This window comes from Heteronotia binoei, chromosome 1, assembly GCF_032191835.1.
Source record: "Heteronotia binoei isolate CCM8104 ecotype False Entrance Well chromosome 1, APGP_CSIRO_Hbin_v1, whole genome shotgun sequence".
NCBI classification, from domain to species: Eukaryota; Metazoa; Chordata; class Lepidosauria; order Squamata; family Gekkonidae; genus Heteronotia; species Heteronotia binoei.
The window spans coordinates 83,751,590-83,774,373 of record NC_083223.1 but is presented as its reverse complement, the minus strand read 5'-3'; the positions used below and the strand labels follow the sequence as shown (position 1 = coordinate 83,774,373).

At 42.1% G+C, this 22,784-nt stretch overlaps 1 protein-coding gene across 2 annotated transcripts in view; it reads left to right on the top strand.

Annotated features, from left to right (window-relative positions):
* The window catches only part of LOC132570515 (transcription regulator protein BACH2-like), a 115,774-nt gene that overhangs the window by 55,508 nt on the left and 37,482 nt on the right, over positions 1-22,784 (top strand). The window contains exon 2 of one of the 2 annotated variants that reach the window (XM_060237182.1): positions 4,528-4,782. The exons of the other annotated variant lie outside the window; for it this stretch is intronic. Coding sequence (XP_060093165.1) covers positions 4,540-4,782 — 243 coding nt within the window. The 5' untranslated portion in view covers positions 4,528-4,539. The remainder of the gene's footprint in view (positions 1-4,527; positions 4,783-22,784) is intronic. 2 annotated transcript variants of the gene reach the window in all.

Below are 22,784 nucleotides of genomic sequence, written 5' to 3'. Positions count from 1 at the left end.
GCTACATGCCAGGGCCTTCATACGCACTATCCCCGGGTGTGTTTCGTGTAAGGCTTCCAGCACTTGCTTCTGCAGTGGGGGGGGGAACCACCACCCTGCTACCCCAGAGAATGCACCCCTTGTGTATGGACAGTTCTTCTAACCGTGATGCGAATGCCCTGAATTCTGCATCCAGTTTGCCCACGGGCCACCCCCTTCCCACCCAGTCTAAAACACGTGCGAGGATGCGGTCTCCACCCGTGGGTTCAGCAGCGTTGAGGGGCCTCTCGGGTAGCGTCTCTAGAAGCATCACATGGTGGGCAGGGGCAGGATCCGGATCCATAGAGGGCAGCGGTAGGCAGCTGAGGGCGTCAGCATGTCCCATAGCTTTTCCAGGGCGGTGGACCAGGGCATATGTGTACAAGTTGAGGAACTGGTTCCACCGCAGGACGTGCTGTGACAGAATTTGCGGTGTCTGGCGGTCTGGGGCGAGGAGGCCCAGTAGCGGCTTGTGGTCTGTGGCAATTCTGAAATGCCTACCGTACAGGTAGTCATTGAATTTATGCACACCGGCCACGATTGCCAAGGCCTCCTTATCTATCTGGGCATAGTTGCACTCCGCGGGGGTCAGGGTCCTCGAATAATAGGCCACGTGAACCTCCCTCCCGTCTGGGAGTTGGTGCCCCAGTACGGCACCCACCCCATATGGGGAAGCATTGCAAGCCATGATCACTGGTAGGGATTCGTCAAAATGGTGGAGCACATCATTGGAAACTAGGAGGTCCTTGACTGCCTGAAAAGCAGCGGCCTGCTTCTTTTCCCAGACCCACGGGGCGTGTTTATCGAAGAGCCTATGAAAGGGTTCTGCGATGGCTGCTTTGTGGGGCAAAAATGAATGATAAAAATTTAATAAGCCCAAGAAAGTTTGTAACTCCGCCTTGCACGTGGGGGCTCGGGGCGTGGACTATTGCCCAGGTCTTGTCGGCCATCGAGTGGATTCCCACGGCATCTACAGCAAACCCCAAGAACTCTTCCCTTGACACCCCGAGGGAACACTTCTCCCGCTTCACTTTAAGTCCCGCCACCTGGAAGTGGCGGAGTACCTCTTGCAGACGGCTGCTGAACTCCTCAGCGTCCGGGGCTGCGATCAAAACGTCATCAAAAATGGTTGCACTCCGGGGATCCCTTTGAGAAGAGAGTCCATTATGCTCTGAAAGATTCCCGGAGCCACACTAACCTCAAATTGCAACCGCCGCACCCGAAAAGCTCCCCTGTGAGTCACAATGGTATGAGCCTCTGCTATCTCGGCATCCACCGTGAGTTGCTGGTTCTCCTGGGCCAAGTCCAGTTTCCCAAAAACCTTAGAGCCTGCTAGGGCTGCCTGTATGTGGCTGACCACCGGAACGGGGTATGGATTGTTCTGGAGTGCTTTATTTATTGTGCACTTATAGTCAGTGCATATGCGCACATTTCCATTCGGCTTCACTGGAATGACTATGGGTGTTTCCCATGCAGCGTAGGATACTGGTTCTAGCACTCCCTGGGCCGTGAGGCGGTCCAGTTCCGCTTCTATTTTTGGATTAAGAGCGAAGAGAACTCGCCTGGCCTTCAGCCTTATCGGTCTCACGTGGGAATCGAGGGGTAAGGTGATGGGAGGCCTTTTGTAGCACCCCGGGGTCCCATGAAACACTTCCGGGAATTCCCGGCACATGTGCTCGAAATTTTGCATTTGCATCTGCTGCACCCCCACTATTTGAATACCCAGTGGTCGAAACCAGAGCAGCCCCAGTAATGTGGTGAGCTGGCGTTTGACCATGAGTATGTCCAGCGTGCCCTTAAAGTTCTTAAACTCTACCCTTACAGTTGCCCAACCTAAAATCTGTACTGGGTTTTTCTGGAAGTCCCGCAGTATGAAATCAGCCGGTCGCAGCCGGGGCCAGCCACTGGGGCAAAGTTTTCTTAGAGACTCCTCCGAAATTATGGAGATGGAGGAACCCGAGTCCAGCTCCATTAGGCATGGAGTGCCCTCAGTTAGGACCGACATCCTGACCTTATCAGGAGTGGTGAGGGGCAAGTTTATTACCTGCAGGCTAGTTGATGCGGTCAAGTAGGCATCGGTCGAGTCGTGGTGGGTGGACTGGCGTCTGCAGTTGGCCTTGGCCCGGCAAGCCCGCGCTATGTGGCCCACTCTTCCACAGTTCCTGCAGTCCACATTGTGATAGGGGCAGTCCCGTTGCTCGTGTGGATCTCCACTGCTGGTGCACTTGGTGTTGGCTGGTCTCTCTGTTGCTCGTGGAAGAGAAATCAGCGGGCGATGATGGATGGCTGGGGCAAGAAGTGCCCGGTCAGGAATCGAACTGCGTCTTCATACGTTTTCTCCGTGATCTTCGCGGGGGCCGAGAGACCCTTTGCGATCTTGAATGTGGCCTCCCTGCAGACACTCAGGAGCACGTCTCTCTTACGACTGTCATCTGTAATCATGTTCGCACAAAGGTAGCAGTCAACCCGCTCCGTGTAGGTCTCCCACCTATCGGGGTTGGCGGGGTCGAACTCAGCAAGGTGGCCCGTCATCCTACTAGGGTTAGCCATGGCGGCGGTGGGCGCTTCAGTCTCCCTTGACTGCGTGCCTTCCTCGTCTCCGGCCAGGTCAGCGAAGTCCCGCTTGGGGAGTTAACTGGCTAGGATCCCACCTTCGTCGCCAATGTAATGTACTGAGTGATGAGACGTGTTGAAGGCAACATGCTTTATTAGCGAGTACATCACAAGAGGGAGAAACGCGGGCCGGGTCCCAATTATATACATAACCCAGAACAACCCTCAGTCTGGCCAGGTCCAATCCTGGCCAGTTAAACTTCCCGCCACAGATCTTGATTGGCGGAGCATATTTGCGAGCTTACGTCCGGGGACCAGTGGACTCCCACTGGTCACCTCTGTAGCTTCGCTGCGTTGTAACTTCAGGACTGAAATGCAAGACACAACAATCCTCCTCTTTGCAGTCCCTCCTCATCTTGGCTATTTGCTAATCCTTTTCACCACCATCACTGAATTATGTCTTTTACTTCTGTATTTGATATTTATATGGCATGAAAATGCAAAGAAATTTAAATAACACATTTGCACTGACTTTTTACTTTTTATCTGTCACATTACATCTGGGTTGCTTGCTGTCTTCAAAGGTAATTCTGAAAGTAGAAACTTGAAGAATCAAAACAGGAAAGAAGAGACAAGAGTTGCCTGTCTGCATTGTAGTTTTTAAAAAGGGCATATGTGTGCCAGCACAAGACAAAAAGAGCAATCACAGAAATTATATACAAGTACCGTTTCCTCTCTATATCACATAGACTAGTGGTACTCACTCTGGGGTTCACAGAGAGCCAAATCTGAAATTAATCAATGTTAAGCCATATAACTGCTATATTTCCTATACACCACCTTACTGAACACACAGAGACAATAATGTAGGATATAACTGTTCATATTAAATTTGTATCTGTAAGCATTTAAATTAACAGATTAGTTCTGAGGGTGTAGGGTTGACTCTCCCCTGTTACCAATGAACCTTAGCCAGCGCTTATGTATCTGCATTCTTGACATCTCAGTATAAGGAATGGGCTCTCAGAGGAGCAAGAGATCCTGCAGGGCCCTGATCTCAGCCAGGAGTTTGCTCTGCAAGCCCTGGCCCTAGTTGAGGCTAGTCAAACATCCTTGGGACAAGGGATAGCCAGAAGGTATTGATCAATGGTAATGCTCTGTGGGGCACATTGTCCGTGGTATCCTTCTGTGGTCTCAATTTTAATAAAGCCTTTTTCATCTTTGTGTTTTTCTGATATTTGTACTCTGGAATACGTTCATCCATTATGTTCCATTTTCTTTTCCTAAAGTTTCTTCTTGTACCACCTTTGCATCATGAGGTTTGATTTCTTTTTTACTATTTCATTTTGTTGTCACGTTTTAGTTTTCTTTTTTCCTTTATGAACTAGCAACAGTCCTGTAAAATACTTATTTTAACTTTCTTAAATAGAATTTGAACAGCAGATAATTCAGTATTCAGTAGTTCTTGTAGTCCTTTGGATGAACCACTTACTCGCTCACAGCATTTTGCGTCATGGCAACTCAATCGAAATAGTGCTAATAAATTCTAATTTTGTGCCATAATACTAAATTGAAATGTCCATGAGTTTAAAAGTCTGTCTCTGCCAAAAGACTGTCACAAATTATTATTCCTTTTTCTTCCCTTCGCTACCCACAGCTCATATCTATTAAAAGCTGGGTTGAGTTATCGCTTTCCATGTGTTTTAAAAACTGTTCTTGATTCAATATTAAAGGAAGAGCAAGAGCATGTAGTGCAATTGCCTTTATATATATATATTGCATTTCTTGAACTCTTTGTTCTGACTAAGAATTAAAGTGCTGATCAGCAGTTCCTCAGAGAGCTGACTAAATCATGCAGGACACAGAGATCATGATGTAATCTTCCTTTCTTTGCAAGCGCTGTGATAACTCTTCTGTCCTATCTCTCTCCCTTATTGTTTGTTGTTTCTATTTTAGGGTGTGAACGGAATGTCTGTGGATGAGAAGACTGAATCCCCCATGTATGTGTATGAGTCAACAGTCCATTGTACCAATATCCTCCTGTGCCTCAATGACCAGCGGAAGCAGGATATTCTCTGTGATGTGACTTTGATTGTGGAGGGGAAAGAGTTCCGAGCCCACCGGGCTGTGCTGGCAGCGTGCAGCGAATACTTCTTGCAGGTCTTAGTCGGGCAGACAGAAAATGATCTGGTGGTCAGCCTGCCGGAGGAGGTACAGTATAAACCATTCCCCTCTCAAGGAAATAAAAAACTTTTTAGCATGGAAATGTGGGGGGAGAAGTAATAAGGTACACACCTTTCTCACACCTTGGTTATCTGCAAGTCAGCTAATCCTGACAGTTTTAGAGATAAATCTTATCGGAATGCATGTTCTCATTTTCCATGTTTGCCTATTAGTAATGAGGGCAAGAAATTATGCATAATCCCACTCCATCTTTCATGGGGGAGAAAAGTCTTAATGGTTTGCACACCTGGAAGAAATGGACCCAATGCGTCCACCTGCAAGAGCAAGCAGAAAAGGAAGGCTAACAGTGTAGTGGCCATGGAAACTGACCACAAAGTTAATCTGCTGCTGAAACAAGAGCTGGAAATATGTGAAGTTAGGAGGAGTCAATGAATTATAGGAAGGGAAAGTGTACCTGGTACAATGCATTGAAGAAAACTGAGCTTCATCAGGTCTTTCACTTAGAAGAAGATGTAGCGATTAGTGTGATTTTTTTGGGAGGTGTGAGGCCTTGGTTTCAAGTTGTTTGATAACCCTTCCAAATAACTGAAAAAGCCTACTCATAGTCCTCTCTGTTTGAGAAACATGGTATTCTCCAACACTTAAGAGTTGTAAAATAACCCAATAGATCAGGTGTGTCAAACTCATTTGTTATGAGGGCCGGATCTTCACCTTGTTAGGACAGGCCATGTGTGTCATAAAATGTAATGCCAGGTAGACGAGATAAAAACTTTATAAAGAACACAGACTAATCAACCTAATCCAACTTAATGGCTTGTTGAGCCTCAACCAATTGAAGGAAGAGAGGCTTGGCTCAGTAGTTCTGTTGTGCAATTGAGAGAGCCTGGCAAAGCTAGCTCTCCTTTCCCCACTTCCTCCTCAAAGGAGGAGCTTTGCTCTGTGCCTCCTGTGCAATTGAGCAAGCCAGCAAGTTGTGATGCAGAAGGAAGCAAGAGAGGAAGAAGGAAACAGACAACAGGTTGTTGCTCGCGGACCTGATAGGAGCCCTCCAGGGGCTTGATTTGGCCCCAAGGCCGCATGTTTGACACCCCTGCAATAGATAGTGGCTTCATTCAACAGGCTAGCTATAACTGAGGCACTCACAGGATTTCTAGAGGAATTTTTAATTTAAAAAACCTTACAATGTTGAATAAACTGAGGCATGTGTAGGAAGACATGCATATTTTTAAATATAAGAATAGGTATTCAGTATCACTTTTATCTGGCTGAAAAACATAGGTGCAAGATGATCCATGTTTCTGTTAAGTTTTATTTATCAATTTAGAACAAGTTACCTGTGGAACAGTCTCTCATTAAAAGTACCCATATTCATGCTCAAGTATATATGAAACTTTGGGGGGGGGGAGTTGCCTTTTTTTTTTTTTTTGTGGTTGCATGAAGGTTCAGAAACTAAGAAGTTTGGATTTGCAGGGCAAGTTTGTCTTGTTTAACTTCTTTCCTCCCTCATAGTTCCTACCAGAAGAAAGCAGAAACTCCTTATTCTGGTAGTTAATATTCCACTCTGGCTTTGCCCTGTTTGAACAGTGCCTTTAGGAAGCTATTCTAGTTCTGTACTCAGTACCATATTCTTATCAGAATAAATTGCACTAGTTCAGAATTATTCTGAATATTAGAGATCAGCAGCTCCACAGACAAGGCAAGGAAGTTGACTTTCTGTCTGAAATCTGCTCTATGTTTTTATGGAGATTATGACATTGATATGCACAGTCCAGAGTAAACGCTATATGTCAAGTAGGCTCCTTCATCCTTTCAGTGGTTTGCAGTGTAATATGGGAAGCATGTGGGGGGTATGGATTAACAGCGCAGACACATGTGTATGAATCAATTACACAAAGTCTTCTGCTGTCTTTCTGAACCACTCTGTATCCCAGCTTTTGTGTTGTTCCTCTTCAAAATCGTTTCAACATTTCCATTATACTACTTTGCATTAAAGGTGGGTTTAGGGTCTGCAGGTGGAAGTAGAAAGGGCCGCCAAGTCACTTATGGTGAACCCATAGGGTTTTCAAGGAAAGAGATGAACAGAGGTGGTTTTGTCATTGCCTTTCTGTAGGTAGCAACCATGGACTTCCTTGGTGATTGCCCATCCAAGTACTAAACAGGGACTGACCCTGCTTCGCTTCTGAGATCTGACAAAGTTCTATCTAGGTCAGGGTTTAGGGTATGTGTGTGTGACTTTAATTGCCTTAGTGTTCTGAAGTAGTTACGAAATTACCCAGTACTCTCATATCTTGAGTCATGTGTCATGCCTGGATCCAGAATTATCTTGCTAAGCATCATGGTTCTGTCACACACAGTATGGCACGCTTTGTTTATTGTGCCTAGAAACAAGTGATGCAATTCCTGGATTAATTTCAGGAAGATTGTGCAAACTATTTTCTTTTTTATAAAAGTGTTAGTGTAGTAAACAATAACAGTTCAGATCTGTTTTAAATCTCCCTTTGCATGTTCCCAGAAGACTACCTGCATAGGTGCTGTGGTTATATAGATGGCAGATTTACACAAATGATGCATGCAGGTTTTTTCTACTGAGCTTAGATATCTGGTTTGCATTCTCATATACAAAGCAAGTCTGGCTTTAGCTTGACTGGCTTAATTCTGGTTATTTTAAGCTCCTCTGTTCTTGAGCACTGTAAGCAAAATCCATTTAAGATTTTGTTTGTGCAGGCTTTACAAGTTGTGCTTATCTAACATACTAGTTAAGAGCACCAGCTGTGAGCTACAAGTTCCCAGTTCGGATCCTGGCTCAGTGATGAACTGCGTGGATGGATTTTGCTATCACTCAATCAACATTATAACAATAATAAAGAATATTGGACTGGTTTGACAAGATTCCTTTGAGGACTTCTGGGAGTGTTGTGAGCCCTTAGGAAAAATACAACTGATGTTCCAAGTGGTGGTGGCAATAACAGTGGGAATGCTCACAATGGTAATGTTTTCTGGGACACTGAATTCAAGTCCTTGGTGTTTCCTTGAGTCAAGTGCTTTCTGTGGCCTCAGTTCTTCATCTCTGAAATGTAAATAAAAGTAACAAGGCAGTTAAAAGCATTAATGTGACAAGGAAGCTTAATCTACCTTGGTCCTTATAGCTATAAATCAGAAGAAACATCTGGAGACACAGCATTCTTGTGCCAGTTCTAATAAACAAGTGCTAGCATTTTTGCAGTTTATTCATATCAATACGAAAGCTGTTGTAAAAGGTAAAAGCCTAAGGTTGATTCATCATGTGTGTATTTGGTAATTTGACTTGTGTTTTTGTCTACTGCTTAGTTTTGTGTGCCTGAAGAAGCATTTTGGGATTCAAGATATATCTCTTCATCCGGGGGGGCGAGGGGGGAGTAGCTTTAAAAAAAATCCTTTCTCTACTTTTAACAGTAGTTCCTGTTTAAATTCAACCCAAATCAATTATTTCCACTGAAATGGGTTATTACTGTTGAGAGGGTTTGGTCCCTATTCCTGTTGTTTTTTGCTTTATTTAATCACAGAAACCAGCCTTCCTTCCTTTAACAAGGCATTTAATTAAGCTTTTAATTCATGATAAGGATTTAAATAGCACTTGGGAATTTTTTAATGGTTTCCACTTCCCATCTACATTACCAAAAAGGGGGAGGAAAAGGTGCGACAGAGAGACATACGTGGCTGTCGGCCAAGGGTATTGTAGGTCATGCCAATATTAGCTGGCAGCAGGCCATTATCCAATTAACATTGCTTCATCTCTGCGAGTAATAACTCTTAGGAAAATGATTGAGTCATTCATGGTGTAGTGGTGCTCTACTTGAGAAGTATCCAGTACTGTATAGAATAGTGTCTGATTCACTAGGGATGCCTGCTCTTCTTTGCCAATTAAAGCAAAACAACATGAGCCATATCTGAAGGTGAAACATGAGTGGTTTTTATCTCTTCCTCTTTCCTCTTGCTCTTGACAACTTGAGATTTTAATGAAAAAAATTAAACTCACTACAAATTAAGTTTTGGTCATAAAAGAGCAAGCAAAGAAACAATGGCTCATCTGAAGAATATTTCAGTCATAGCTTTTTTCCATGACTGAAAATGTTGGACTGGTGTTCTCAGCATTGCTGCCGACGTATTCAGCTATTGCAAATTTCTGAGTACCATATTAGGAAGTAAAAATTATTGGCTTATGTGAGCATGGGAATGTTCACATTCACATATTGGGAATGTTTTTTTCTCCATCATTCTAATGGTTCTGGTATTTTTGTTTACATGTAAAGAAATGTAGAAAAGTTAAATGCATATAGTACGTGTCATTTTTGTATTTTTCCGCCCTCTAAGTATTTGTCTGGGATCCACTGCAGGGCATGTACTGATTTTCCGCAATAAGTTCCCTCAACACACTCAGTATGTCATCCTTTTCCTTCCAGATTTGCACATATTCATGCCTTAGGATACTAAATGCTTTGCATGAAGAAATGCAGGCTGAAGTTGGAATTCCGATTTCTAGGCTGGCAAAGGACAAGTGTGTTTAGAAAGCTCATACATTCAGCACCATGGGTGGGATGAAGTCAGACAGCCAGTGTGACTGTGTTTCTTAAGCACAGCAATGAGAAATCCTTGCAGCTGTTAACTGTCCACGCCAGCCTACTAGCCTAAGGGGGAAAATGCTGGGAATTAGCCAACAGAATATGATTGGGTTCAGGAGGAAAATCAAAGACAGCATGAATGAGGTCAGTAACTGCTGCAGTGCTATTCAGGCTCAGAGAGATTATGACTTTTTTGTTTCAGTGTTTGTGCTTTTGGAAAATCAACAGTATTCAATTACATGCACGGCTTTTCTCAGTGTATGCACTGTATACAATATGCATCACCAACATACTTATTGAATGCAGCCTGTCTGATTGCCACAGTAATTGAAGGGTTCAAAAAAACAAAGAATGTTTAAAGTAGAGTTGCTACTGTTTTTATGGATAAAGTCAGGACATTTTTAAGAGCTACATCACAAGCTGGAATTGTAATAATCTGTACATATTATGATGCTCAGTAGTTTAATAAAATATCAAGTCTATAAGCAAATTTTGGGCAATATAATCTTGGTGGATCTACTGTCATACCATGCACAAACTATATTAGGCCACTCGTCTATCCATCTTTTGTATGTCCTTTTTAAGTTCTAGAAGCAAGATAATTCAAGTTATGCAGTACTGTACAATGATAGCCAAAGGAAACAAAACATTTAAAAGATGGGAAGAAAACATGTGGAGAAGGAAGCAGGAATTTCTTGACAGGAGGGCTAAAAATCCAATTTTAGTCAGTCCTCACTAAAGAAAAAGTCAGGAACCAGGAAGAATTCAGCACATAAAGCTTTCTTCTAGCATGGGCATTAGTCAGGGGAAAGTACATCTACTGCCTTTTTGCCTGTTAGAGGTAAAGCCTCTATCTGTTAGAAAGATACAAACCTTTTTGTTAACAGGGTAATAACAGCCCCATTTGCATGTGTGACGGACTACGTTTGTTAAAAGCTTAAAAGTCCTGTAGAGACAGCTGAAGGACTGCGAAGGGTTAATTCTTTACAGACAGCCTTGAGTGACAGGCTGCTCCAAGCAGTCTGATTGGTTAGCATCAGCTGAACAGAGGAAGAATTGGTTAGCATCAGCTGAACTGTATAGTGAGAAGAATGCAGTCTGATTCCAGCCCCAGCTGAGAAGAGTTTAATATTGACAGCTTTGGAATTCAGCCCTGACTGAGAATAATTTTAACACGGACAGGAGAACTGGGAGAAAGTTGGCAAGCAAGTTTGGGAAGTCAGCAAAGACCCCCATTCAAGCCAAGAAAAAGGGATAGATCTTCTAGTGAGAGGAGAATTTCCCTACCCAGTCAAACAAGGAGTTCGCTCTGAAGAGTACAGAGATCTCTGGTCTGGTGTGGTTAGAAACTGCCTTTAGAGACCTTAGGAGTCAGTTGAAAACTCAAGATGAGTAGTGTTTCAAGAGAAGGGGTTTGGGTGTACCAGCCTTCTGGAAACCAAGAGTCAGACAGTAATCTGAAAACACTGGGGGGGGGGGGGGAATCTCTCAACATAAAATTTTTTAAATAACTGTGAATAGCTTGAGAAATTCTCATTAGCCTGAAACATAAGAACTAAAGTCTGTGCATGTACTGGGTTTACCTTATCTATATTGAATTACCTCAGAAATTTTACCCCTAGTTTTGCCTGACCTTTCCCCCCTCTGTGTCAAAATATTTTGTTAATTTGGAATATAAAAACTTCTTGAGTTACATTTTAAGTTGTATAATTTAAGGGGGCTTCCATTCCTTCCTTCAGGTTCTTGGGCTGAGCAAACAGCCAAAATATCATATTGTGACAGGGTGGGACACAATTCTTCAGGAAAGAAGAAAATAGACAGCTAGGGTGGCTCAGTCACAAAAGGAAAAGGAAAACATAGGGAAAGTCTTGCCTCTGAGGGAGGGAAGTAGAAAGAGTCATCATAACATGTTACAGGGAAAGCGTGTATGACCAGCACGTATGTGCATACACAAGTTTCTGAGAAAAAGAGAATGTGCATTCACTTGATAAATGCAACTGGGAGCCACTACGGGGAAATGTAGGATTTAAATCACAAGTTCTGCTGTACATGCATTAAATGTAGTATAAGACTTGCTCAACACCTATATAAAGAAAAATCAAGTGTACATTGTGCATTCACAGTAACTGGTGAGCAGGGCTTGTGGGAGGTCAGGAGAGAAAAGATTAGGCGTAAAGGAAAACATTCCAAAGCATCTTTTTTAGTGATCATTGTGGCAGCAACAGAGCAAAAGAGAAAGATCCTTTTCCCTAGCAATCCATGGCTAAGAAAGCTAAGGCCCACTTTACATGTTTATCATTGTAAATGTGAAGAATAAATGCAACAAACACATGTTTTGCAAAAGCTGGTATGATATAGATGTGTGATTGGCTGCAAATCCCAGTAGAGTGTCTAGTTGGGGGGGAAAAAATCAGAGTTCGCCACTTGATAATGTGCGAAGTAGCCTTTGTTCTTTCAGATACAAGCAGGCCATTTAAGGAACAGCCTGTACATAAGAGTTGCTGCAGACATAAGTTCCTTATATATGGCAACAATTGAGCAAGATATATTTTTGTCACCGATTGGGCAGATGGCTCCAATATGACCTGCTTTCCTTTCCATTCTACAACCCCACCCCCACCCTATTTACATGCAGAGCTTTCTGCAGAATGGCAGTTTGCATCTATTAGTTCTTCAAGCTAAGCAATAAAGCCAAGTTGCATGAACGGTTACATTTCATTATGCTTAGACCACCACAACCACTGTGATCACTCGACATTCAAAGCACCTCGTAAAGGATATCTTCATTCTATAGACTGATTGTATAGAATGTATGCTATTGTTCACATTCAGCTGTAAGCCTGCATGCCAATAACTGGAATGAATCGTAGCATTATATGTTGTAATTGTATTTTGGGTAACACAGCAGCACGATTGTGCTTCAGGAGTCAGAGGAGGCCACATATTTGTATAGACATTGTTGTGTATATGTATGATTGTGTATGCCATATCATATTTCTGTAACATATATATGTGTACCTAAGATTTCATTAGTCCAGTAGAGACATAAACAAACACTTGAGTTTCCCAAATGACATGGACTTTGTTGGTGTTAAACTCTATTTCTTACAGTTTAAGATTGGCTTTTCCCAGACCACTCTGGCATTGCAGTTTCATAATTTGTCTATTATAGTTCGGCACACAATATAAAATTTATCAAGAGAGAAATTTTGTGCTAACTCATGGAGTATTTGCACAAGTAATTAAATATTTAGACACAAGTGAAGTTAATATACTCCTTTTTAAAGAATGAGAATGATGAATGGAACACCTTTTTATTCTAAAAGAGAATAGCCCAAATATCTTTTGGTGACCCAAATTAATTTTTAAGGATATATGTACAATTACCCTTTCAAATAGAAGTGATTTCTTTTTTTGTGGTATCCTTAATGACAGTTCATTGGAGAGTAAACTGCTCATGGTTGGGTTGCATCTGTTTAGGTGAAGTGCTTTACTGCTTAAGTAAATGACTACTGTTGGAAAGGTTAGGTATGAATGCACCTAAGGTACCAGTCATGATGGAATGGCAGGTCTGGGGGGGGGCGGTTTGGGGGGGTGAGGTGGATTAAATGTATAGCTTCTTATTGTAGATAGCTTTTTGATCTTAAAAGTACAAGCATGCAAGAAAGTTCTTTCCCTCTGGTCTGCTGATAAGAAGATATTGGATTTATATCCCGCCCTCCACTCCAAAGAGTCTCAGAGCGGCTCACAATCTCCTTTACCTTCCTCCCCCACAACAAACACCCTGTGAGGTGGGTGGGGCTGAGGGGGCTCTCACAGCAGCTGCCCTTTCAAGGACAACCTCTGCCAGAGCTATGGCTGACCCAAGGCCATGCCAGCAGGTGCAAGTGGAGGAGTGGGGAATCAAACCCGGTTCTCCCAGATAAGAGTCCGCACACTTAACCACTACACCAAACTGGCTCTCACCAAACTGATAAAAGGAATTGTGCGATGGAAAAGGTCCTGAAGAATGCATTGCAAGCTCAGAAACTATGGCTGTCCCTCCCTCTGGTGGTAACTCCTGATCTTAATTTTTAAAAAAGCAAATGGATCTGTATACCGCCAAAATAAACATCATATACTCAAGCCTACCTGTATAATGTTGTGCCCTTTTCATGCTAGAAAAACCATTTTGGGAGAAAGCAGAGAAGTGACAGGAGAAGTGCTGCATAACTTTTTTTCACATCCCATTCTCACCTGAAGTAGCTTTACCCTTACAAGATTTCAGATGATTGCTTGCAAGGATGCATCAGGAACCTGTCACGTTGGAAAAGGCACTGGGAGGCTATTTAGAAATATTCAAGCACCAACTTCTCTACCCTTTCTCTGCTCCCATCACTCCTTCCTATAGTTGGCTTTCTTGCACAAAATTAACTGTCAGGCTACCTTTATATGTCTTTGCATGCAGTTTGTGGTTTGGTTGACCCTCATTCGTATGTTGTACCACATTGCCAACTGTGAATTTACCCCATAGTGTGTGGGTTTTAAGAGAGCATTGAATATAGCCTCTTCCAAAGCACTGGCTCTTCCTTTTGAAGCCAAAATTATATTTAGTACATTAAACACTCAGGCCTAGGAATGAAGTTCAGAAGTTCTACACCAATCCTATATTGTAACTGATCCAATCCTATATTGTAACTGCTGGGATGTAAGTAGAATCTCTAGGTTAAATAGCTGCTGTAATGTATGGTATGAGAGTAGTTTGCTGGAGCTGGACAGTTCCCCTAAAGCAAGGAGAAATCCCCTTTCTAAAATTCACAGCAGCTGTACTTGTGCTGGGAACTAAGATGTCATCCTTCAGTGATTAGCATAGGGTGTAAGAGGTTTGTGGCAGACGGGGTATTTCTTCTCTGGCTTTTCAGTTTTTAAAAAGTTAGATGAGTTTTGAGTTTATGTTTTGTTTTGTTTATTGGAGCATGCTATGCTTGTACATTTGTATACATTTCTTTTAGAACCACCAATGTGACAGGTGATGTACACAAAAACTAGTCTAACCCAGCAAGCCTCTTCTATTCTACTCTTTTGCTTCTTCCAAGGTAATCTTGTCAGAATCTGGATTGGCCAACAGGTCCCTCATCTTCTTTTTGCTTATAATGGTTATGACTGTGGACTCAAAGCCACTGTCTAATTGTTATGCACGAATAGTAAGTATTTCTGCGCTTATTTGCATTCATTAGCTGTAGGTAGTTCCTCTGTAGGGGTTCCTAGTCTTGTTTTCACAGTGCTTTGGGCGGTGTTTCTGTGCTGCGTGAATTTTTATGATCTGTTGCATGTTGTTCATGCAATTTCCTGCCCTGTAATGGTATCGGCTTTCCAGGCACTGTAGCATACAAACGAAAACCCAGGAGCCTGTATTAGCATAAAATGTCCCAGTTCTGTCAGTTTGATTAATTTGTCTCTTTGTCTCCACTCTATATGATAAGTGCTATTAATGGCTGCAACACTTCATATGTCAAAGTCTTTCTTCCTAATGACTTGAAAATGTGGTTTATTTCCCCCCTTTTTGTATTATTTTTCTCATTTAGCATTCCACTCAAGTATAGATTTATGCTGCGCTCTTTCATTATCTTACTGGTTGCAGCACTCAAGTGATTACATATGGTGTTGGGGTATGCGTAAAGATGTGATCCCGGGGGTAGCAGCTGCTGATGCAAGCTGAAAATAGATCCTGCGTATGCTCAGCACTTTCCCCAGAGGTCTTTTATTTATTAGTAACAGTCTTGGTGCAGGACAGCTTGGATCCTCATTTAGCAAGATGACTTTTTGCCTTTCAGAGCAATGCAGTGACTTTGCTGTATTTACTGACTGCTGTGTATTATTTTTTCCTGCCACTGCTCTTTGTATCTAATCTATGACTTTACCTAACACCGCTTGCAATATAATCTCTTTTTTTTGTAATAAAGTCAGAAAATGACAGACTCCATTTGAAATGGTGAAACCAGGCAAATCTAAAATTTTCAAATTAAATAATCCTATTTGAAGACAGCATATGTACATGGCATGCTGATTTAAACTGAACTCTCCAGTTTTTCTCCAATGATTTTCTGTATTCCCTACTGTTTCCCCTATTCTCCCTTCCACACGGGGGGTATTTTGTCTACAGGAAATTCATTCCAAGAGATTTTATCTGCTTTTTAGTATTGTCTGAGGAACAAGCCCAGTCCTACACACAAACACTTCAATTTTTCCTCGGTTTTTTATTGTTTGGAAAACATTATTATTTTCATAGGACCTATTTATATTTGTTTGCTTATATTTTCTCCTAGGCTGACCTGTCTCCTGAAGCCTAGGTTTGGTAATAATTAGGATAGGAGATTTACCATATCCTGTAGCAGTTTGACCTGTTTACTTCGTATAATAAAAGCATTCCTGAATAAGTAAAACAGTAATGTTCTGTGTAAAGTGTAGGAAAAGACCATGACTCAGTGGTAGAGAACATCTGCTTGGCAAGTAGAAAATTCCAGGATGAATCCCCAACAGCATCCCTAGTTAAAACAATCAGGTAGTAGGTGATGGGGAAAATCTGTGTTTGGAGAACCACTGCCAGTCACAGCAGACAATACTGTCTTTAATAGACAAATGGTCTGATTCAGAATAAGGAAGTTTCATATGTATGTACAATATTGGGTTGGCTTCCTGTGTCCATGACACATCGGCACTGGATCCATTCCAGTCTGGCCATGGGACAGAGATGGCATTGGTTGCTCTGACAGCGTTGCTGTTATTGTTTGATCTTGTTGTTGTTTGATCTTCACCTTGTTGTTGTTTGATCTCACAGCAGCATTTGACACAGTCAACTATGATCTTGTGACTCATCACCTCACGGTTGTGGGGTAGTCTTACAGTGCTTTACTTCATTTCTCCATAGTTGGGAACAAAGGGTGGCACTAGGGGAGAGGGTGTCAACTGGGCACCTCCTGATATTTGGAGTTTCCCATAGAGCAGTCCTCTCTCCAGTGTTTTTTACCATCTGTATGCACACCCTCGTGCAGCAGAGCTTTGGGCTGGGATGTCACCAATATGCTGTTGATATCCAGTTATATCTGTTATTAGATACCCCCCCCCAGATTCTGCCCCAAAAATCTGACCAAGGGTTTGGAGGCTGTAGTGGGGGGGTTAAAAAAAGAGCAGGTTGAGACTGAATCCGGTAAAGACTGAGGTTCAGTGGCTGGAGGGGGCTTTGGGTCTGGGGCACAGACTTCCCACTCGTGATGGGACTCCACTGATACTGGTGCCATCTCTCAGGAGTTTAGGCATGACTCTAGATATAAATTTTAAAAATGAATAAATGAATACTACCAGTGTACTAAAAAATCTCAGGTGCTGTTGATTCTCCCATCCTGTTGTGTTACTGCAACCATTTCCTTTCTAATGCTTACATAAAATCTATACTATTTTAGAATAAACATATATAATAATTTTAAAAGTAAACCATGGTGTATCTGGTCCCTTTCAGACAGAAATGGACTGGAAATGGAATTGAGACTGAAAGCCAGACTTCTTGAGTGCATAAAGTTCAGTGTTATTCTGAGTCCTCCCAGTTACTTTAGTTTTCCTTGGAAGACTGTTAGGCCTGGACTTGCAGACACTGGGCCTACCAATCAACACTGGAACTAGAAATGCACCACTCAGGGAAGCATCAGTTTATTTTGACAAACATGTTTAAATGTGTGAAGCTGCCTTTTACTGAGCCATCTAGGTTAGTACTATCTGCCTAGCAGTGGCCTACCCAAAATCGCTAGCAGGGCCCTTCCACAGCCCTGTAACCTGAGGTCCTTTTAGATAGAGGTAGGGGAACTGAATCTGTGTCTTCTGCATTCTAAACCTGTGCTCTGCACCTATGGACCCTGCTGGTAAAAGGTGGTTCTCTTTCCCACCCCACACACAGTGGTATATGCAAATTTAGTGGGTAGTTTCTGATTATTATTTCATTTAATTTTTAAAAATTGCTAACTTTGTGTATTATTGTTGTATTCAAATTGGTTTTAAAGAAATATGACAACCAAAGTTGTGTTACTCCTCCCGTGCCAATTTGTATCATTATTAAATTCCTGCCATTTAAAAATTTCCCTATCTTCCATTTTTATTGTCTTTCACTGAAATGTGCTTCTTTAGGACATTTGTAACCATTCACACTAGGAAGATGTCCCTGTAAACTGCTAGTCCTCAGTTTAACAACCAAATCTCTCTGCTCCCACCCCTTCTATCTTACTCATGCAAAATGACATCTGACACTTCACTTGATTTGTCTCACCCTTGCAAATACTCAGTGGGGGGGAGGTTGTGTGTGTTTCCACATCTATGGAATATTATTCTCTTAACAGAAATGGTAATAGCATATTACACCAAGCTCAAACTTCTGGAGACGGTCTGCTTTTGCAGCATAGTGTCAACCCATATTACTTTTGTTGTTGTTCAGTCACACAGTCGAGTTCGACTCTTTGCGACCCCATGGACAAAGTCACACCAGGCCCTCCTGTCTTCCACCATCCTTCGAAGTCTGCTCAAATTCGTGTTTGTTACTTCAGTAACACTGTCCAGCCATCTCATCTTTTGCTGTCCCCATCTTCTTTTGCCTTCTGTCTTCCCCAGCATCTTCTCCAGTGAGTGCTCCCTTCTCATTTGGTGGCCAAAGTATTTGAGCTTCAGCATCTGACATTTCAGGGAATAGTCTGGGTTAATTTCCATTAGGACTGACTGATTTGATCTTGCAGTCCAAGAGACTCTCAAGATTCTTCTCCAACATCACAGCTCAAAAGCATCTATTCTTCCGCGCTCAGCCTTCCTTATGGTCCAGCTCTCACAGCCATTCATTACTACTGGGAATACCATCGCTTTGACTCTGCGGATTTTTGTTGGCAGGGTGATGTCTCTACTTTTTATTATACTGCTCAGGTTCGCCATAACTGTCCTCCCAAGCAGCAAACGTCTTTTAATTTCATGGCTACAGTCACCATCTGCAGTGATCTTGGATTCCAGAAATGTGAAGTCTGTCACTACTTCCATGTTTTCCCCTTCTATTTGCCATGGTGTGATGTGGCCAGATGCCATGATCTTAGTTTTTTTGATGTTGAGTTTCAAGCCTACTTTTGTTCTCTCCTCTTTCACCCTAAACAAGAGGTTCTTTAGGTCCTCCTCACTTTCTGCCATTAGAGTAGTGTCATCTGCATATCCGAAGTTGTTGATGTTTTTCCCGGCAATCTTAATTCCGGTTTCTGCTTCATCCAGGCCAGCATTCCACATGGTGTACTCTGCATATAAATTAAATAAGCAGGGTGACAATATACATCCTTGTCGAACTCCTTTTCCTATTCTAAACCAATCAGTTCTTCCATATCCCGTTCTGACCATTGCTTCTTGACCCTTATACAGGTTTCTCAGGAGACATGTGAGGTGATCTGGTACTCCCATCTCTTTAAGGACTTGCCACAGTTTGTTGTGATCCACACAATCAAAGGCTTTAACATAGTCAATGAAACAGAAATAGACGTTTTTCTGATGCTCCCGTGCTTTCTCCATAATCCAGCAAATATTAGCAATTTGATCTCTAGTTCCTCTACCTCTCTGAAACCCAGCTTGAACTTCTGTAGTTCCCAATCTACGTACTGCTGAAGCCTAGCTTGTAGGATCTTTAACATGACCTTGCTGGCATGTGAAATGAGTGCAATGGTGCAATAGTTTGAACATTCCTTGGCATTACCTTTCTTTGGGATTGGGATATAAACTGACCTTTTCCAATCTTGTGGCCACTGTTGCGTTTTCCAAATTTGTTGACATAATGTGTGCATCACTTTAACAGCATCATCTTTTAGGACTCTGAATAGCTCAACTGTCCCACATTACTAATTGGAGCCTAATAAATGAAAAACAATTTGTGATTAATGTGATTTTGTTCTTTGAGATCCCAAAGTGTATTTATCTGCTGTTGGCATAATTCATAGACACATTAACACAATATAATTGTGGTTATTTCCCACAGGATTAATGGGATCAACAAAACGTGTTGCCCAATTATGCCTAGGGCACATTACAGCACCGGCAGTATATTATAGCACCACCCCAAGTATGAATCTACTTGTGGAGGTGCTGTAATGTATGGTAGGCATAATTGGGCAGTATGTTTTGGTGATCTCATTAGTATGAACAAGTGGGAACCCATATGGACTTGAGGGAGGTACCTCACTTCCTTTTCTCCTGTTTCCTCTTTCCCTTTCCTGAAAGCCCCCATAGTCCCTCTCCTTTTCCTGCTTTCTTCTCTCCTCTAGGGTTACCAACCTCCAGGTGGGGGCTGAAGATCTCCTGGAATCTCCCAGTTACAGAGATCAGTTCCCCTTAGGATTGCAAGATAGAGGTTGGGAAATCCCTGGAGATTTGGCGCTGGAGCCTTGGAAGGATGAGGTTTGGAGAGGGAAGCAACCTCAGAAGGATATAATGCCATAAAGTCCACCCTTCTAAGCAGCCATTTTCTCCAAGAAAACTAATTTCAATCATTTGGAGAGCAGTTTTAATTCTGGGTGATCTCCAGCCCCATGTGGAGGTTGGCAGCCATAGTTCTCCTGGAAGAAATAGCTGCACTGGGGGTCTATGGCATTATACCAGTCTGCAGTTCGAACTATTACACCACACTGGCTTTCATAGGATAGCTGACGGTGAACAGCATCAGGTAGCCAGGCCTAGTTCAGTCTTGTAAGTTGGGTGGTATCAAATCACCCAGAGGTTGGTTCCAAGCCTAGGGTTGCCAGCCTAAGAACCTGGAAATATCCCAGAATTACAACTGCATTCCAGACAACAAAGATCTGTCCCCCTGAAGAAAACGCCTGTTTTGGAGGGTGGACTCTATGGCACTATATTTAGCACAGGCCTCTTCCCTCTTCAGATTGTACCCAAATATTTTCAGCAATTTTTCATCCTGGAGCTGGTAACCCTAGCTAGGCCTGGCCCCAGTGAGTTCTCCCTCAGAGGGCAAAATAGGCCTGGAAAGGGCCCTGCCCCCCTTACCTTTTTACTAACAGAAACTGAAGCTGTGAATATTGTAATTGCCTAGGAACAGCCACTAAGCGAATCCATTGCTTAAAGCTACATGCATTCCTTTTATCATTTTCAGATTTTTTTAAAGCTGCCACTGTATTTTTTTTAAAAAGATTTCACATTTTTCTGCAACCTAGGGCCCTTTTCAGGTTTATAGAAAAAACTATCTTGCTCGTTCACAGCTCCAGTCACTGGATTTAAGTATCCAAAGACATTTTCCTGACTGTACTATTAGAATATAGGATCTACTTATTTTATTTATTTATTTATTTATTCTATGACTTATATCCCGCCCTTCCCACAAAATGGCTCAGGGCGGCTCACAACAAACGATAAAACAATACACAAAGTGCAAAATTGTTACAGTTAAAAAGTCAACATTTAAAAAGACTTGGGGGTGTCTAGCTTGCCAAATTTAGTGAGAATTCTCTGGAGGGATGTTAAGAGTGTTGTTGGTGGGGTAGAGAAGAGCAAGAGTCCAGTAGCACCTCAGACTAACAAAATTTGTGGCAGGACATGAGCTTTCATGAGTTAATGCAGACGGAGTAGTTACTCGTGAAAGGTCATACCCTGCCACAAATTTTGTTAGTCTTTAAGATGCTGCTGGACTCTTGCTCTTTTTTACTGCTACAGACAGACTAACACAGCTATCCATTTTTTTGTTGGTGCATGAGATGCAGTCTGTGATGTATATGGCAGGCTCTTTAATACTCTCTGTACTGGTCATGTTCTCTATCTCTGCTCATACAGAGTAATACTGCAGTACATGGACTTAGAATTCATCTTACATTTGCCTGTGAAACAATTAGCTCTATGATGAAGTAGAGTGATTCAGAATGAGCCACATATGACCTACTTATGCTGCCAAATACAACTGCCATTAGGAAATGAAGGGAATAGGAAAAGTGAAAGTCAAATGAAATGTGAAAAAATTTATGGCTTCCACTGCGGAAAATGCTGCACTTTAGAGATGAGGTTTTGGAAGGAGATTGTTCTCTTTGGTGTTTGAACACACTCTGTATAATCAATCAGGCCAAGAGTATTCTGCAATCTGCAGTGCTTTATTTCTGGGTTCTTATCCTGCCTGTCATTGCCTACTGCAGCCAAGGTTCAGAGAAAGGTAACTTTTTGATTATCTGTTATTTGGAATGAGAATTAAAGAGGCAAAGTGACGTCTTGAGTTCAGATTTTATTTTTGGAGGAAACTGAAATATATAAACCAGAAAAGAAGTATAAAAATATTCCATAAAATACAGAACAAAATATTAAGCTAGGTTTGCATTAGTGCATATCCAGTAATCCTTGCAGAATGGGACATTCCCACTTCCCCCTTCTGTAATAGCCAGCTAACCCTCCTGAAATTTTTTGCCTTGGGGGAACAGCAGAACCTGAAGAATAGCCCAGGCAGGGGCAAAGTAGGATCTACTTGGTTTCAGAGGGAAGAACTGACAGAAATTTCCACTCCCCTTCCTAATACTTAAGTGTTCTTAAGTCTTTGGAACGGTGTGCTTGCATATACACTGTGCCCTTTAGTTATTTTTATTGTTGCGGTGGTTTTTATGGAGGGCTTGTTGCTTTGTATTGTCTTTGGCTTTTTAAAATGTTATTCAAATTCTTTTTCAGATCTCTAAACTACGTTAGTGCATTCTCCTGCAGAAGTATTTGGTAGGAGCCATTGTCATTGCCATTTTGGCTTAGGATCAAGGCAAAGGCAACTAACTGCTGAGTGAGCATGCTGCCCACCTACAATTGTGTGTGTGCATTTACTGGAAAATAATCTCCATTGCATTCATTAAGGTTGAGGTGCATAAATTTAAGCAAGCATCATCTTTTTGTAAAGAAATCAAACTGATGAGGGAGTTTTCTATGTAATCCTCCCTCTCCCCTAAAAAATGTTTAGAAAAGTAAATTATGTGAGGGAGTAGGGAGGTTGAACAAAGCAAGCAGTACATTTGAAGAAGATGCAGTCCAAAAGTGATGCTAAAAGGAAAGACAGAGAATGACTTTTTGGGAACCATTTGTTCCTTCTGAATGGCTGTAGGAACCTGTGTTTCCTAACAGTCATCTTCTGTCATTCCTTTTAGTTTTACCCGGGGTTTAAAGATGGAACACAGTGAACACTGTAGATTAGACATTTCTGGATTGTTCAGTGTACAAGGCTGCTTTGCAGGTAATGGTAGGTAATGCTGCCTTAATACCTTATGTTGGACCTTTGCTAGCAAGTATGGGAAGGGGAGATGACAGACTTATGTGAGTGAGGGACTCTTTGAAGGTAATTGGGCGGGGAAGGATCACACAAGCCCTATTTGCAATTAAGAGACTTGATTATTTCTATATACTGAAATGTTGTGTCCTTTTATCATT